Source organism: Otolemur garnettii, unplaced genomic scaffold, assembly GCF_000181295.1.
Source record: "Otolemur garnettii isolate 467f Iridium unplaced genomic scaffold, OtoGar3 scaffold00100, whole genome shotgun sequence".
Classification (NCBI taxonomy): Eukaryota; Metazoa; Chordata; class Mammalia; order Primates; family Galagidae; genus Otolemur; species Otolemur garnettii.
Window position 1 is genome coordinate 5,038,841 of NW_003852495.1, and position 11,478 is coordinate 5,050,318.

At 50.8% G+C, this 11,478-nt stretch overlaps 1 protein-coding gene across 5 annotated transcripts in view; it reads left to right on the forward strand.

Annotated features, from left to right (window-relative positions):
• HPN (hepsin) overlaps positions 1 to 7,916 on the forward strand; it is an 18,483-nt gene extending 10,567 nt beyond the window's left edge. For 4 of the 5 annotated variants that reach the window (XM_012809147.1, XM_012809148.1, XM_023516882.1 and 1 more), the window contains 8 exons: positions 2,652 to 2,781; positions 2,853 to 2,975; positions 3,130 to 3,170; positions 3,314 to 3,479; positions 3,579 to 3,769; positions 6,587 to 6,682; positions 6,866 to 7,008; positions 7,192 to 7,916. In XM_012809147.1, coding sequence (XP_012664601.1) covers positions 2,652 to 2,781; positions 2,853 to 2,975; positions 3,130 to 3,170; positions 3,314 to 3,479; positions 3,579 to 3,769; positions 6,587 to 6,682; positions 6,866 to 7,008; positions 7,192 to 7,665 — 1,364 coding nt within the window. In that variant the 3' untranslated portion in view covers positions 7,666 to 7,916. The remainder of the gene's footprint in view (positions 1 to 2,651; positions 2,782 to 2,852; positions 2,976 to 3,129; positions 3,171 to 3,313; positions 3,480 to 3,578; positions 3,770 to 6,586; positions 6,683 to 6,865; positions 7,009 to 7,191) is intronic. The other variant, XM_003796098.2, reaches the window with a different exon arrangement.
• The last annotated feature ends 3,562 nt before the right edge of the window (positions 7,917 to 11,478 follow it).

The following is an 11,478-nucleotide window of genomic DNA, read 5'->3' on the forward strand; positions in this document are numbered from 1 at the left end:
GTTGGCAGTGGGGCAGGGAGAGCACATCGCCTTGGTTGGCAGTGGGGCAGGGAGAGCACATCGCCTTGGTTGGCAGTGGGGCAGGGAGAGCACATTGCCTTGCTTTGGGCACACAGGAATCCTCAGCAGCCCTGGCAGGCTGAGGGGAGACCGCTCAGCAGGAGTTGAGGCTTCAACAGTTTCCTTCCGAGAGGATACAAAAGTGAGTTTTTGCAGCCCAGCCAGGTGGCTCATGCCTGCAATCCCAGCACTCTGGGAGGCTGAGGTGGATGGATCACTTGAGCTCAGAAGTTTGAGATCAGCCTGAGCAAGAGCAAACCCCCGTCTTTACTAAAAGTAGAAAAACAACCAGGTGTTGTGGCTGGAGCCTGTAGTCCTAGCTACTTGGGAGGCTGAGGCAAGAGGATTGCTTGAGCCCAAGAGTTTGAGGTTGCTGTGAGCTGTGATGACACCAAGGCACTCTCCCCAGGGTAACAGAATGAAGCTCTGTCTCAAAAAGAAAAACAAGGTTTTGCCAGATTCATTTTTTTCAGAATGTGCTCTCAGAACTATACAAAAGGCTCCTGAGAAAAGGATTGAGATTTTCACAGTCTCCTGCTGCCCTCATCTCTGCTAGGGGCAGCTCCATCCTATGGATCAGGCCAAACACTTCAATTTGTCTGGGTTGTCCTTGAACCCTCCTTCACACATGACTCCAGTCTCTCAGCAAACCCTGTCAGTGCCCCCAGAAAATCTCCCCACAATCTAAACTCTTTCCCCCTCCACTACCCCTACCCCAGCCTCTATCCCCTCCTACCTGGACATCTGGGCAGCCTCTCCTGCTCCTGTCCCTGCCTCCTGGGTCTGGTCCCTACTGGCAGCCAGAGGGAGCCTGGGAACACCTGCATCAGGTCAGAGCCCTGCCCTGGTTGCACCTCGCTGCGGGTAACAGGAAGTCTAATGTTGAGCTCCCTCCCACCTTTCCCCTTTACTCGGCTCTGGCCTCCTTGCTATTTCTCCCCCACCCCCACCCACCAGCCTTGGGACCTTTGTGCAGCCACGTTCCTTGGCCTTCTTTCTCCTCCATGACCCCTTTTCACCTCCTTCAGCTCTTTGTCCACTTACCACCTTCTCAGGGAAGGTTCCCTGCCCACCTATGGAAAGTGCAGCCTCACCCCACACGCCAGCCCACTCCCCTCTCTGTTGAGTTTTGTCTCCATGGCCCCATCTTCTCATATGACCCGTGATCTACTTTATTTGTTTGTCCCATTCATTACCCATCTCGCCTACTGGGCTTTGAGCTTCACGGGGGGCAGGAGTCTTGTCTGATTTGTTCATTGCCTAAAATCGGAGCCTGGCGTGTAGGAGGCGTTTGGTAAATACAAATAAAGGCTGCGATCTGAGTTCAGTGTTCACAGGGTTCTTCTGGCTTGGTGTGGGGAGCAGAGCGGGACGTCGTTTCTCACCCCCACACATGAACAACCAGAGCTCTCTCTGGCTTTCCTGCATGTCTCAGCCCCGCCTCATGTCACAAGTTTGTAAGGATGTGTTTGGTTGCCTGTCTCCCCACCCCCCAGACTTTGCCTTGGTGAGAACAGAGCCCAGGGCTGTCTTTGTGTCCCCAGCATCACCCCACACTGGGCATAAAGTATGTGTCCAGTTACTGCTTATTGAATGGATGAATGAATGCTGCATCTTCTGCTTGGAGAGTTATGCGCTTTAGCATAGTCAAGGCTCTGACAACTCCTGCAGGAAAGATAGTTTTTCTTTTCTTTTCTATCTCTGTTTTTCTTTCTTTCATTCAGAGTGTATCAGTCAAGGATTTGTAGGCTGGAGATAAAAGGTAAAAGGAAAAAATAAACTGGCTAAACAAAAAGAGAAATTATTGGCTGTGTGCAGTGGCTCACACCTGTAATTGAAGCACTCTGGGAGGCCGAAGTAGGCAGATCATATGAGCTCAGGAATTCTAGACCAGCCTGAGTAGATTGAGACCCTGTCTTTAAACATAGCTGGGCATTGTGGTAGGCACCTGTAGTCCCAGCTACTTGGGAAGCTGAGACAGGAGGATGGCTTAAGCCCAGGAGTTTGAGGTTGCTGTGAGCTATGATGCCACGGCTGTCTACCCAGGGTGACAGAGTGAGACTCTGTTTTAAAAAAGGGGTGGGATTATTAATTCACATAACCAACAGTCCTGGGAGTTCTTCTAGCCTGAGTGCCTCAGGAAACTTCCTTCCATGTTATCTTATTTTTTCCCTGTATGAGGATAAAGACAGGCTCCCCAGATCCAGTCTCATGGGGTACTTTCCTGGGAGCTTGGCTGAAACAGTTTTCCCAAATGTCCCAGTCCAGGTCCAGACTTACAGCTCAGAAGCAAGCAGCTTAGGAACCCTGGCAGAAAGAGAAGTTCTCCTGGCGGATACTCAGAGTATCTGAGTTCTGAGTATCCAGAGTATCCCAGAACAGGGCCCCCTAAAGTCCCAAGGCTGTGCCGTTATAGGTCTGATTTGAGTCATCCAATCATGGTTCCAGATGTAGTCACGGATGTGGGTGGGAGATGGAGCACCCTGCTGGGCTCTCCTGAGATTCAAGACTAAAGCCACGTGGCCATAGAACAGGCTGGAGCTGGCTGTGGGACCCAGGCGACCCCCCGCCACCACCCTGTTGCCCTGCAGTGCAGGTCAGCCCAGTGGACGCAAGGCTCACGGTGTTTGACAAGACAGAAGGGACGTGGCGGCTGCTGTGCTCCTCACGCTCCAACGCCAGGGTGGCCGGACTCAGCTGTGAGGAGATGGGCTTCCTCAGGTACTGGGGCCCCTCGGAGCGGTGGGGCTGGGAGGGGTGGGGGGAGCAGGCCTGACCCTTGCCCTGCCCAGGGCACTGGCCCACTCTGAGCTGGACGTGAGGACCGTGGGCGCCAACGGCACGTCGGGCTTCTTCTGCGTGGATGAGGGAAGGCTGCCCCATGCTCAGAGGCTGCTGGATGTCATCTCGGTGTGGTGAGGAGGGCAGCAAGGGGCGGATGGGGACGACCCCACAGACCCCCACTGCTCCCAAGGCACCCCACACCCACTCTCCCCGTTTTCCTTTTATCTGTGTTAATTGGTTTCTGTATTTTGTTTCTCTCTGTGTCTTCATCCCTGTCCCTCTCAGTGACTGCCCCAGGGGCCATTTCTTGGCTACCATCTGCCAAGGTGAGACTCTTAAACTTGAACCCCTCCCTTCCACTCTTTGTGGGCCATGTCCCCTGAGACTCTCCCCAGGGCAGGGCCAAACCTGGGCTCTGGGGGCCTGGGCAGTCCCTTCCACCTGGCCCTGACTGTCCGCTCTCCCCCAGACTGTGGCCGCAGGAAGCTGCCCGTGGATCGCATCGTGGGGGGCCAGGACACCAGTCTGGGCAGGTGGCCCTGGCAAGTCAGCCTTCGCTACGATGGGGCACACCTCTGTGGAGGGTCCCTGCTGTCTGGGGACTGGGTGTTGACAGCCGCCCACTGCTTTCCTGAGTGAGTCCCTCCCTCCCCATGCTGATGTTGGAGAGCCAGGGCAGTAGGGGGGAGCTGTGTCCGGGCAGGCTGCCACTCTCCCATCCTGTTTCCTGGTAGGCGGAACCGGGTCCTGTCACGGTGGCGAGTGTTTGCTGGGGCTGTGGCCCAGGCCTCCCCCCATGGTCTGCAGCTGGGCGTGCAAGCAGTGGTCTACCATGGGGGATATCTGCCCTTTCGAGACCCCAGCAGCGAGGAGAATAGCAATGACATCGCCCTGGTCCACCTCTCCAGCCCCCTGCCCCTCACAGGTGAGTCTGGGAGCTGCACCTTGGGTTACAGACAAAAGCCAGAAGGGAGGACAGAGGAGAGGGCAGGGGCATAGGAGAATAAACTTGTGATTCATGTGGATAAGAGGAGTAACCAAGAGGAACACAAACTGGGCATTAACTGTGAATAAACTATGTAATACAACAATTCCACTCCTAGGTACACACCCAAGAGAAAGGAGACATCTGTTCACACAAAAACTTGTTCATAATAACCGAAAGGTAGAAACATCCCCCCAAACATGCACAACCCAAGAGCATATCATCTTACAGATGGAGAAAGAAAACGTGGCTTATGCTTATAATGGAATAATATTTGACCTTAAAAAGAAAGGAGGTACTGATTTATACTACAGCGTGGACGAACCTTAAAATTTTGCGCTAAGTAAAAGAAACCAGACCCCAAAGACCACAAGCTGTAGGACTCTGTTACCATGAGGTGTCCACATTAGGCAAATCCATTAAAACAGAAAGCAGATTAGTGGTTAGTGGGGAGGGTGGTGGAGGTGGGGGTTGCATGGGGATGGGGAAGTTGAGGTTGAGGGGTGGTCAGTAAAGGCTTCTTTTGGGGGTGGTGCACTGCTCTGAATTGATTGTGGCGATGGTCACACATATCAGAATATATAAAGAGCCATTGACCTGTACCCTTGGAGTGAATTGTATAGTGTGTAAATGACAGTACAATAGAAGTGTTAGCCAAAAAAATTCAATGAAAGGAAAAAGTTAAAAGACACATGAATGAATCGAGTAGAAGGGAAGCTAGGAGTTATTCCCTCTGCACAGTCTCGAGCATTTCTTTGGTCTCTTAGACGCGGTTGGGTGCCAAGGTGTCCTTAACACCTGTGCAATGCGCTCACCTCCCTTTTGGGTTACGAGTAGCCTCAGGCTCCAGCTTTTAGCAAGCCATACTGTAATAACAGCAACAATAATAATAATGGGCAGTGCCTGTGGCTCAAGGAGTAAGGTGCCGACCCCATATGCCAGAGGTGGGGGGTTCAAACCCAGCCCCGGACAAAAAAAAAAAAAACAATAATAATAATGATGATGATGATGTACATAACACAATAAAATAAGACCATGCAGTAATAATGACGCACACCAGCTCTTGTTCCCTGCCCTCTGTGTGCCTGGCACTGTTCTGAGTATCTCAGAGATAGTAGTTTAGTTCTCACAGCCACCCTGGCCACCCTGGTGAGGGTGAGCTCTCCCTTTTTATTTTTGAGAGTCTCACTCTGTCACCCTGAGTAGCGTGCCATGGCACAGCAACCTCAAACTCACAGCTCACAGCAACCTCAAACTCTTGGGCTCAAGTGATCCTCCTGCCTCAGCCTCCCAAGTAGTTGGGACTACAGATAGGTGCCTGCCACAATGCCCAGCTAGTTTTTAGAGACAGTTCTCACTCTTGTTCAGGCTGGTCTTGAACTCCTGAGCTCAATCTATCCACCTGCTTCAGCCTCCCATAGTGTTGGGATTACAGGTGTGAGCCCCCACACCCGGTGAGGCTGAGCTCTCTTAAGATCCTGTTTTCCCACATGCGGAAAGGTTCCAACACAACAAAGGCAAGTAGCACCCCAACTTCCCACAGCTAGTAAGTGGCAAAGACTCGAGCCCAGTCCAACGGGCACTGGCACCTGTGCTTTGTGAAATGCAGGCTGTGCTGCCAGAGACCTCAGGACCACTTGGGATTTTGCATTATATTTTATTTTATGATTATTCTCTTTTTTCAAGATCTGTGGTACTGGTTTCTGATTAAAGGGAGTGATGTGTGTTTTTCTTTGAAAGAAAACCTATCTCCTTAGTGAAAAGAGTCAGGGGTGTTAAAAATATTGAAGCAAGGATGTGTGGATGGGTGAGGACACAGGTGGGTGGGCGGGTGGGAGTGGCTGGAGTTTGAGACATGTGGCTGAGGGGCGAGGGTATGGGGGCCTGGGCTTTAGAGTCAGAACTTGCCAGCTGTGTGACTTTGGGCATGTGGCTTCACCTCACTGAGCTCCAGTTTCCCTTATCTGTAAAATGACTTCCTAGGGTTGTTGAGGTGATTAAAAGGGTGAATACAAGAGCTCAGAGAGCTGCCAGCACATCACGAACACTTGGTAAATGTTAGCAGTGACTGCTGTTGTCATTCCCATTGCCAGTTTCATGAGCACTTCTTATTTGCCAGGCCTGCTACTCTATGATTCACCCGTTTCTCACTGTAGCCTCTGGGCAGGAATTATTACTATTTCCATTCAACAGTTGACTCTGAGACTCAGGCAGGTGAAGTCACCAGCTGGGCAGCAGTCAGGGCTGCCAGGACTGTTGCATGGGTTGTGCACTGCACAAGGGGACCATATTTCAGGGGTGCCATTCTCAGGGTAGCTCTGTATTTATTATGACTTTCTGACAGGTGGAAGTTGAGAGTCTCAAGATGAGGGTATCTTTTTCTGTTTCTCACCAAGGTAGACTTTAGGCTGGGGGTAGCCCCATGAAACAATGAGACTTAGGCTAAATTGGGTTAAAATTCTGCCTCTGCCATCAAATCATTATGAAACTTTGGGCAAGTGCCTTGGCTTTATTTCTCCTTCTGTAAAATGCAATAATAGTAGATCCTACCTTCCTGGGCTGGTGGAAGATTAAAGGGAATGCTGCAGGAAAGTGCCTAGCACACAGTGAGCTCTCAATAACTGACACCTTCTGTTGTAGTTATTATAAAAAGATAGAGAACAGTGTATGCCAAGAGTACGGGGAGGCCGCTGGGCAGCAGTTTGTACCAGGTGGGGCTGGCCAGTGGGGGCTAGACCAACATGGTCTCTCTCACAGAATACATCCAGCCCGTGTGCCTGCCGGCTGCTGGCCAGGCCCTGGTGGATGGCAAGATCTGTACTGTGACAGGCTGGGGCAACACGCAGTACTACGGTGAGTCCTGTCCTCTGCCATCATTAGGGAGACTCTGAGCTGAGCTGAGAAGTGCTGTCTGGCTGGTTGGATGGCTCTTAGCCCTGGGGTAGAGGGACGCTGAGGGGCATGGGATAGGCATCAGGAAGGTGGAGGGGTGTACAAGTTCCCCAGCTCTGGCCAGCCTTGCCTGCACACCACCAGGCCAACAGGCTGGGGTACTCCAAGAGGCCCGAGTCCCCATAATCAGCAATGATGTCTGCAATGGTCCTGACTTCTACGGGAACCAGATCAAGCCCAAGATGTTCTGTGCCGGCTATGCTGAGGGTGGCATCGATGCCTGCCAGGTGAGGGACAGTGTGGGGGTGGCCCCGGCCGCTGCCAGTTCAGGGATAGAGACACAGGGCAGTGGGAGGTGGGGCTCCCTCTCTCAGGGCCAGGGGTCTCTGAGGTCACAGCCCGTGACCATCGGAGAGGGCCTCCTGGCCAGCTGTTTGGGCCTCTAGCCAGGCCTTTGCTTCCCCTTCCAGGGTGACAGTGGGGGTCCCTTCGTGTGTGAGGACAGCATTTCTCGGACGTCACGTTGGCGGCTGTGTGGCATCGTGAGCTGGGGCACTGGTTGTGCCCTGGCTCACAAGCCAGGAGTCTACACCAAAGTCAGTGACTTCCGGGAGTGGATCTTCCAGGCCATAAAGGTGAAAGTTGGGCCCAGGTGGAAGCCAGGGCTGGGAACACTTGGGACACTGATGGGAAAAGAGGGAGGCAAAGATTTTTCAGGAAACTCAAGCTCAGGCCCAGAAGAGAGACCCCCAGGGAACAGACGGACTTCAGAGGACTTCCAAGGAGGGGAAGGAAGTTGTGGGACTTGGGGGGAGGCCTCTCAGACCTCAGAAGCCCCCAGTTATCTTTCCCCAGACTCACTCCGAAGCCAGCGGCATGGTGACCCAGCTCTGACCTGTGACTTTTCCTCGCTGCGTTCATCTCCAGGGTCCGAGTTCATCTAGGTGGCTCCAGCCCCATATGTGGTATTCATGCTGGGCCTAGGATGGAACATTTTTCTTCTTGGGCCCAGCCCACAGGTCCAAGGATACCCTCTAGGGTCCTCTCTTCCACAGTGGTGGGCCCACTCGCCTGGGACCACCTGAGCCTCACCCTCTCAACCCCCATGTAAATATTATTCTGCCATCTGGGACTCCCATCTAGGTGTCCCTGGTGACAGGATGCTCTTTAAATAATAAAAAATGGTTTTGATTAATGTGGACTCTGAGCTTGCAAACATAGCAGCAGTGAGGATATTTTTTGTGGAGGGGAGACAGGAATTAGGGCCTGGAACAAATCAGATGGGGAGTACAAGCTCCCCAAATTCCCACTGACCTTTGAGAGAAGATTTTAACCAGTTCACATAACTGGAAATGTGGTGGAGCTTGCTGGCTTCGGGTACTGCTGGATCTAGCTGCTCTCTCAAATATGCTTTACTTTGTGCCAACCTGCAACCAGAGACAGAGATGCCCCATTCCACGTAAACGCCAGGCTTATATGCCATGAACCAGCTTAGCCCCAGTGGAAAGGGGCTGCCTCTTCCCCAATAGCTGCAGAAAAAAAAAAGTCCCAGGCCAGGCTCTCATTGGACAGATTTGGGTCATGTGCTCATCCCTCATCCAATCACTGCACCTGATGTACACTGTGTGGGTGGGGGGATAGGTCTAAGAACTGCGTGAGCTGCACATCAGAGATTTCCCAAAGGAAAGTTGAGTGATGGTACCATAAAAAGTGAAAATAGAGGCCTGGAGCGCAAAAAAGACAGGTCGGTCTACCTTTGGCCAACACAGAAAACAGGGCCCTGGAGCATGGAGACTGGGGTGCCAAGCCCTGCGAGCACAGCCTGAGAACCTCCCACACCTTCCTCCATCTGGGCCAGGGGTGGATCCCAGCATCTAGGGAGGGAAAACACGCCCCTGTCCCGCCTTCCCTAGAGCATCTGGGATCTTCAGGGCAGCCCTGAGAGCCACCAGGGGGCACTACTGCCCCGACACGAGGAGAAATTAAGGTGTTTCCTGCCTAATGTTGGCCTCCGGCTGCTGAAAACCAGCTGCTCTATGTTTAAAAAAAAAAAAAAAAAAGGCGCTCACAGGTGCCTGATTTTAAATGGTAAAAATTATGTCAACCATCAACTGTCAGCTCCCAAGGAATCTCCTAAAATGTAGGTAGACCCAGGAAAGCGCCTCTGAATAACGAACCAACTGTGCATTTGGAAAATGCCCCAGGCGTCCTCAGTCCCTGATCCCCAAACCCTTAGCAAGGTTGATCCCCAGCAGAGCCCAGTGGGTCAGGAGTCCCAGGGGCACATGTCCTTTGAAGCACCTCAGTGCAGTTTCCCCAGACCTCTGCACGGGCTGCCAAGTCCTGCGTGTGGTCCTTGAAGGAGGTCACTCAAGTCTTGACATCCGCGCTGTTCGAAACGTATTGAGTTACACAGGGTGATTGTAAATGTTCTTTGTAATTGTTAGCTGAGAAGTGTTGTAATGTATGTGTTATGAAGTCCCGGGACTCTGAGAGGACATGGTCCACCCGGGGTTCTGAACAGATGTGACTATGTCCCGGAGGGTTTGATGGGACACAGTTAACCCTGGCAGGGAGGGGGTATGTCTAAGCAGCGGGTACCGAAGAGGGCATGGCCCTACCCTGGGGGACCTGAGCAGATCTGATGGAAATGAGGGCATCAAAAGTCAATAGGCAGTCTGCTAGGAAAATAAAAACCAGTGGGGCATCCCGAGTTCCGCCTGCCCTGGAGCAGGAGGGGGAGCAGGAGGGGTTGGAGACATTACGATTCACTCAACAGCCTTTCCCTCGTTTCCTTTATATGCCAAGAGTCAGTGAGCCTCAGTTTTTCCTCCTGTGGCCACCAACTTTGCCACTCACCCCAACTCACCCCAAGGATCCAGGAAGATATTATAGAGAAAAATAATACTAACGACCACAAGGTTGCTCTGAGGTTTCACCAGGGTCTTGGTCTTCAGAAAGGCTGAAAATTATTCTCTATTTTTTTGTTGTTGTTGCAGTTTGGCTAGGGCTGGGTTCGAACCTGCCACCCTAGGTATATGGGGCTGGTGCCCTACTCACTGAGCCACAAGCACCACCCAGCAAGATGAAAATTAACATACTTCCTTCCATGTCACGGTTGTGCTTCCCTGAGTCAGAAATGTTTGATCTATCTTATGGAATGGGTGTGACCACATTAGGAACACAAAGAGGTTTTGCATTTATATTTAGCGTTTATATCTGACTATTCCTGTTTAAATATAGAAAAGCCTTCTGGATGTTACTTAGAATGGAGCGCTCCATATGTGGTTTACAGGTTGGCACGCTCCCAGCCGAGTTTCAGTAGAAATGTACAGTTACTCTTCCATAATAGTGATTCTACACTTAAAATCACCGCCATGATTAACAAGGATTGGGAAGGCTGCTCGTTTTAGATTCAGAAGTAATAGCTGTGAATGTTCAAATAGCGGTATAAGTAGGGAGATGGATTTTAGTTTCTGCATAAAAAGTAAAGCTATTCCAATACTGCGCTTATTAAGCGAGCCGCTGTTTTAGCTCTATTGCTGTGTAACAAACCCCCCCAACCTTGGGGAGTATAGTAACAACCATTCATTATACTTTTGGATTCTTTGTCTTAGAAAGTTGCATACAAAACAGCAAGGACAGCTTGTCTCTGCTCCTTGATATCCAGTTCCTCAGCTAGAAAACACTACTGGCAAATAGGGACTGGAATAAGGAAGTTTCTTATAAGTCCGGTATCTGGGCTGAGGTGGCTCAAAAGCTGGGCTCAACGGGGACTCCTGACTCAATGGCCAACTGACTTGGGCTTCCTCCCAACATGGCTGCTCCAGGACATTTGCACTTCTCATGTACTGGCCCAAGGCTCCAGAGTAGCATTCCAGCAGGCATCGCTTTTTACACCCCATTCTCATTTCCTTTTTTTTTTTTTTTTGAGACTGAGTCTCACTTTGTCACCCTTGATAGAGTGCTGTGGCATCATAGCTCACAGCAACCTCACTCTTGGGCTCAAGCAATTCTTTTGTCTCAGCCTCCCAAGTAGCTGGGACTACAGGCGCCCGCCACAATGTCCAGCTGTTTTTAGAGATGAGGTCTTGCTCTTGCTCAGGCTAGTCTCAAACCTGTGAGCTCAGGCAATCCACCTGCCTTGGCCTCCCAGCCTCATTTCTGCTGTGTTAGCTGAAGCATTCTCAAATCTGTCCACACTCTAGGGGAGGAGACAGAGACCCCACTGCTTGGTGAGAGGTAGATCAAAAAATTAAGAGCCATGTCTAAAAACTGCCGTCAGAGCTCAGAGACTGTAGAAGCCAGTTAGAAGCTGACAAAGTAGAGCAATAATCCCTCACTAAAGCGTTCAGCCTGAAAGGTTTGCCTGCTGAAATTATGGATAATAAGATTGTGACACTAATAGCTTTGTAGTATGCTTTCAGATTTGTTCTTACATGTCAAAGAGTTCATCTTAAGATAGTGATATTCAGCTTTGGGCAAATCTCGATTTTAACACAGCTAGTTAGCCTTTGGGCACAATGCCTGTTTGTTGCATTTCTAAGTAATAGTAATTTTTATGTTAACAAATGCACCTGTGAGTGGTTTTTGAGCACTTCCTATGTGCCAGGTACTATACTGAGAGCTTTGCAATGTTATTACTTCAGTATCTCCCTAAATTTAGACATTTGAAGGTGACTGTCTTCATTTTTGCTATTCATTCATTCAACTAATATTTATTAAGCACCTATTATGTGCCACACACTGTTCCAGGT